General features: G+C 44.6%; 1 protein-coding gene across 1 annotated transcript in view; it reads left to right on the top strand.

The window, feature by feature from the left end:
• Positions 1–6,214, top strand: part of MTA1 (metastasis associated 1) — a 73,041-nt gene that overhangs the window by 48,398 nt on the left and 18,429 nt on the right. The window contains exons 14-17 of the mRNA XM_010139371.1: positions 508–697; positions 1,064–1,153; positions 2,928–3,080; positions 4,135–4,170. Of these exons, the coding sequence (XP_010137673.1) occupies positions 508–697; positions 1,064–1,153; positions 2,928–3,080; positions 4,135–4,170 (469 nt within the window). The remainder of the gene's footprint in view (positions 1–507; positions 698–1,063; positions 1,154–2,927; positions 3,081–4,134; positions 4,171–6,214) is intronic.

Below are 6,214 nucleotides of genomic sequence, written 5' to 3'. Positions count from 1 at the left end.
GTTGTAAATTTGCCTTGGGAAGTGAGTTTGTGATGTATATTTTAGCCATACAGCTGCTTCCTGACTTTTATTTTCCCTCTTACAAATGACTGTTGTAAGCAGTTTGCACTGTATATCCAGAGCCACTTTGAGCACCCAAAGTCGGAGAGTCTTTCTGTTGGCTCTGTAAGCACTAAATCATGTGATATCATCAGGTAACTTCTTCAAGTCTAACTTTTGGATCCCTGCCTTAAAGCTTGGGACAGCACAGAAAGAAAGAGTTCCCTGAGAAGAGAAAATGTTTACCTTCGTTTTATCCTTTGAGATGTTCTGGAAGAAAATTCCAAATGTTGATGGGTGGGATTTGGGAAAGGGGGATTGCTGGGCTGAGAGTATGTTCATCTTTAATTACTGTTTCTGTGAATCAGTAGTTGAAAGTGATTTTATATGATATTCTTTCTGTTCTTTAAAACCATACTGTCTAAAAATTATTTCTGAGCAACTATATTGATATTTCTTTCATTTCAGAGTCCTCATGGTGTGCCAGTCCGAAACAGTGGGAGTCCCAAGTTTGCTATGAAGACACGACAAGCTTTCTATCTCCATACCACAAAATTGACGAGAATTGCCAGACGTTTATGTCGAGATATCTTGCGCCCTTGGCATGCTGCAAGACATCCCTATCTGCCTATTAACAGTGCAGCAATCAAAGCAGAATGTGAGTGGCGATGCAGCTGGGACCTACTTGCAAAGGAGCCCTTTGAGATTCCTTTCCTATAAAGCTGGAGTTGCAGCCCCTTGAGATGCTCTGTTGCATGTGGTTTCACAAAATGTAGCTGTATTTGCAGAGTGTTCCAATTGTAGGCTAAAATAACTTTGAAAATTCATGAGTTTTTTTCAAAATATTGAAAAAAATATTGCTATTAAGTTTAGCGTCCTCCTGCATCTGTGTCCTGTTGCCAAGATGCCCTTGTGACTTGTAAGATTTCTTTTAATTGGAAAGCTCTTTCAGGACCCTTGAGTTACTCAGTTTTGCTATAATATCAAAATGTTTTTACCCTCTAATTATTTTTTTGTTTTACAGGCACAGCACGTTTACCTGAGGCATCAGAAAACCCATTGCTATTAAAGCAAGTGGTTCGAAAGCCTTTAGAAGCAGTACTCCGGTATTTAGGTATTAAAAACACCCAAACACCACCAAACACAAAAAACCCCAAACAGACAAAAACCCTACTAGCTAATTCCGATAACCATTTCTTTTTCCATTTGGTTCTGGAGTTAGATGGTGGTTCTGGATTAAAAAACAGAACATGAAAACCTTCCCATGGACGTGTCCTTTTTCCTTATCCTTTAATTTTCCTTTTATCCGTTTAATTTGACAGCCCTGGTGACTCAGCAGTCACTCTGGGCTCATGGCGAAATCTCCTCAAGCGAAGGGAGGGATGTGTTTGCTGTGGCTTCCGATATATGTGGGGAGGAGTTTCCATCTGCTAGTGGAGGCATGAACGTAATGTTTTGGGAACAATTGGTCAGTCCACTGTTCCATATTTTGGGCTGTCTGGAGGCAGTTCCTCCAGTAGCGTTCTCCAAGAAGCCTCTTGGGTTTAGGACAGCACTTGTGGATTGGTTTGGGGGGGCTTTTTGTGGGAGTGGGGTTTTTGTTTGTTTGGCTTTTTTTACATTTTTCTTGAGGGTCTTTTGGTGGGGGGAGTACTGAGTAGTTCCATCCAGGACCTTGATGTAAGTTTCAGGAACTGGAAGCATCTAAAATGATGCTACGTGACATGTCAGCTCTGCCTACAAATGAATGCAAGATTTCCCCTAGTGTTGCCAGCTGCTACAGATAGCCTGGAGGCATGTCTCAGGTTGTTGCAGCAATCTGATGTGAGTCTGACCCCAGCAAGCTAGCTTGGACAGTGGTTCTTTGAAGGCTTCCAGATTAACTAGGAAATTGATGGCCTTTTTACTCTGATAAGAAACACTGGAGTTGATTTTATGTTTCTTTGAACATTTTTGTGGCTGAAATATTGTAAGACTCCAGGTTTATTAAATATTTACTGTTTCTCTGTAGAGTGTTGTGCTTCTGCACTGTACTAATGAGATTCACGGATTGAGAAACCTTTGGATATGTATAGCCAGTAAGGGGAGAAGTTTGGCTATTGGATAAAATCCTGCTTTTAATAGCTGTACGGGATGTAGCAGCGGATTTTGAGATCTCATTCGCTGTGTGTAAGGGTCTCCGTTTGACTACTGAGGTGGGAGCGGGGAGCGAAAGGAATGGAGGGATGACCTGATGGGCTGGTGAGAATGTATTTTTGGAGGTGTTCTTTAAGTTGTGCATTACTCGGCGGTTGGGGCTGTAAGAAAAAAATTCTGTTGAAGCTCCCATTTGCTGTTCCTTGTAACTTTTTCAAAATCTTTTCAGTTGAGAGCAGCATGTGCTCGATCTCTGCCTTGGCCTGAAGTTTGAGTGCAGACTCTGGGTGTTCATTCTGGTGGTGCTTCGAATCACCCTCACTTGTTTGGCCAGTTAAGAAACTGGTTTTGTTACACACCTTGCAAAACTGGCAAAGTTGTCATTTCCTCAAGTTTAGGGTGTTGGATGACTGCCCAAAGATGGCCTTCAATATAGAGTACCCCAAAATGATTCCGAATTGTGGGAGAAGAATGTTTTGGAAATAGATACAAAGTGCTTTTGTTGTCAAGTCTTATTTTAGGATAGTATTATGAGCTTGGTTTTAAGATCTTCAGTAGAGCTGAATTCCTAAATATCCTTAAAATGCTTTGTATAAATAGCAATCTCCAGTCAAAACTGTAGACTGAGATAGTTTGTGTATAAAGGGAGGTATACTTGCTCACCTTGGCAGTTTGCAGGTTGTTTTCAGATTTATAATTCCAGTATCTTCAGTAATAAACCACACACACCCCCCCTTGCTGTTTTACAACAGAGTCTCATCCGTGTCCTCCGAAACCAGACCCTGCAAAGAGCTTGTCCAGTTCTCTCAACAATCTGACTCCTGCTAAGTTTACGCCTGTCATTAATAATGGGTCCCCAACTATCCTGGGAAAAAGAAGTTACGAACAACACAATGGAATGGATGGTAAATATTTTTCTGCAAAATACGTATTGAATATGTAGGCTTTTTTCTTCTGTCCTTCCGGTATACAAGGAGGTTATTTAAAACTAGAGTTCTTGCTGCAAGTTCCAAGTCTCTGATTCGTGAGGGAGGTCCATTTTTTTCTTTTGTAAAAGTCGCTAGTCCCATTTCTCCTCCTGGGTGAGACGTACGATGTGTCCTGCCTGGGGGGGCATGCACATAGAGCTACTGTGTTAGTGGAACTCTGCCTGGCTCAACCAACCTTGCAAATGGGATAGTGAAGGAGAAATGTCCCCTCGATGTTTAAATGAGTAGGATAACAAAAACCTGAAACAGCTTTTTCCAGTGATGTTTCCTTTTTCCTTTGAGGTTTACAGCTTTTTAACGTATAGGTAGTAGTGCAGTTCCCAGGTGGTTTTGTAACGTGTGCATCACCTGGCTTTCAGCAAAGCTTCTGGAGGCTGCTGCCGTGGGGAAAGGCAGGCTGCTGCTTAGCTGAGGGAGGCAGACGTGCCAGGTCAGGTGTGGCAGAAACCTGCTCCTGCCTTACGCAGAACCAGAGCATTCCCTTCAGCCCTGTCACTAAGCACCTCCGTGCAGGGGAGTTGGGGCTTCATCTCCTCAAGAACAAAAGGCATGGGGAAAGTGGTTGAAGTTGGAGATAGATGCAGGATGTTCCTGGCATGGAGTCCAGGATTCTGTTATGAGGAACTGCTCTTGCCTGAGAGTGTCAGGGAAGAGGAAGTGTAGCCTTTTTCTCTGATGAGGCTAAAAGAGTCTGTTCAAAAGGTCTTAATGGGAGTGAGAACCTGGAGGGTAGCTCTCCTTAACGGGGGAAAGGAACAGTTGGTGTAATGGTGACTCTGAGTAGGGAGGGAGATACAGACAATCCTTCTCATTTTTTACCCTTAATTATAACTTCAGTGTAGCTTATCCCAAATATAATTACAAACATTTGATATCTTACTGTTTGTGTTTTAACATTAAGAACTTTTTAAACTGCTGCTGTTCAGGTTGCTTACATCATGTTTTTCTCTTTCCACTTGTGCTCTATCAGGCAACATGAAGAAGCGCCTGTTGATGCCTAGCAGGGGTAAGACCTTGAAGCTGCGCTCAGCTTATGCTAGGAGAGTGATTTTTAGCTTCATCTGCTGGCTTGTCTGTGCTTTGTGGCTAATGAGTCTGTGTGCACCTTCTGTGTTGATGTCTAAGTGTTCCTTGGGTAACCATTTCCACCCATGGTTGTGCTGCTCACCTTCCAGGCCTTCCACATGCAGATGACAAGTCATACAACCGTCCTGAAGACGTGAAGTGCTGTGTTCAGAATTGATAACTAATTCCTCGAGTTGACAGAACAGTTTTCTAGCAGTTTTGTGAAACTGTTCGAAGCTGTGCTGGTTGGTTTGAAACTAGGTGTCGTTTCACTGTTTGACTTTTAAGAAATCAAAGCTGCACGCGTCCTGAACTTTAAGTTCACTTAGACCAAAAGAAACAGAAGACAGTATTCACATCGAGTCCCACTGTCCCCACTGTGAGTGGACAGGCTCACTGGTGAGACGCTGTCCGCGCTTTCTCGAATAGTCGGGATGTACATCATCATCAGACAGGCAAACACAAAAACTTCCGCTTACTTATTGCCGTGAAACGGCCAACACTGCATGCCCTGGCGTTAAGCTTCGTGTTTAATGGCTGAGAGAGCGGGTGGCTGTCACCAGGATTTCCGTGCATGCATACGTAAGTGCATGAGAAGAGTGCAGCAGTAATGAGGACTGTGATCGTTCTGCTGTCTTGCTCTCTTTGAAAATTTTTGCCTTGTTATTGTGTTGCTGAGTTTTTCCTGTGCTTTTTAAACGTCTGTGTTTTGGGAAGAATAACAAAAGCCTGCTGCCTTGGCGGGTTTGAAGCTTTGTCCAGAAATGAGGGATATAGATGCGGAGTAGCTCTCTGAATTTCCGCGGTTCCTAGTGGCTGCCTGCTTCTGGGCATTTCTGCTGCTCCCTGTCCTCATCAGCGAGGGGACTGCTGAGTCAATCAGCAGGTGACACACTTCTCAAACTCTGAGATGACGTGGCCTAAAGGAGGGGAAAAAGAAGAACTGATCCTTCCCCCAGGAAAGCTCCCTCTGCGTTGAGCACTGGGATTGATAACCTGAGACCGTTTACTTACTGGAAACGGAGAATTGTTGTTGTAGTTCCACAGCGTCTGTCGCAGGTATACGCACTTGGTTAGATACGTTCCAGTCCTAAGTGCTGCTGGAGCAGTTTGCAGAAGGAAGATTTTGGTGAAGTACCTGTTCAGGCTCCTCAGAGTACGTGTTTCTCTGAAGCATGTGTGCGTAGTTGTGGAGGGGCCAGCTCTCAGCGAGCGCCTACTGCTTTATCTGCTTGGTCTGGTCTCAGCCAGCCGCTGAAACATCTGGAGAGTAGTATTTCTTCCTACAACTGCTAGGCAGTGGAGTACGATTCAATCCCAGAATCTGTGTACCTGCTGGGGTAGTGAGTGCTAACTGGATATTTTTGTGAGCAGTTCGACTGAAACTTGTTGGTTGAGATTTATTTGTGAATGGAAAGTGTTTGCTACGCTGCGGTTTTGACATCTGGAATATTTTCTGACCCTGGGTTGCTGGAAACTTTGCCGAGACAGAGAGGGACGGGAGCCATCTGCAAGGAAACAAGGTTTAAATAACTTGGATCAAGATTCACTGGGCTCAGGGAAGCAGATGGTGGAAGTTTGGCGGATCTGTTTCTGACCCGGAGCCAGTTTGTGAGCCAGTGCCACTTAACACTGGTTCCCAGTTGCCTTGCGTGTTTGCTGGCTCTGGGCATGGCTGACGCTGGTTTCCTGTGCCATGTCAGAACTGGGAACGTGGTGCTACAACTTCTCCCTGGCTCTGGATGGCATTAATACTCAGGGAAGCAGATGGTGGAAGTTTGGCGGATCTGTTTCTGACCCGGAGCCAGTTTGTGAGCCAGTGCCACTTAACACTGGTTCCCAGTTGCCTTGCGTGTTTGCTGGCTCTGGGCATGGCTGACGCTGGTTTCCTGTGCCATGTCAGAACTGGGAACGTGGTGCTACAACTTCTCCCTGGCTCTGGATGGCATTAATATGGGCTTACTAGTTTGGGGGGGGGGGCGCCG

Source organism: Buceros rhinoceros, unplaced genomic scaffold, assembly GCF_000710305.1.
Source record: "Buceros rhinoceros silvestris isolate BGI_N320 unplaced genomic scaffold, ASM71030v1 scaffold17957, whole genome shotgun sequence".
Lineage (NCBI taxonomy): Eukaryota > Metazoa > Chordata > Aves > Bucerotiformes > Bucerotidae > Buceros > Buceros rhinoceros.
Note: the sequence above shows the minus strand (reverse complement) of the source record. Positions and strands in the feature narration are given on the sequence as shown.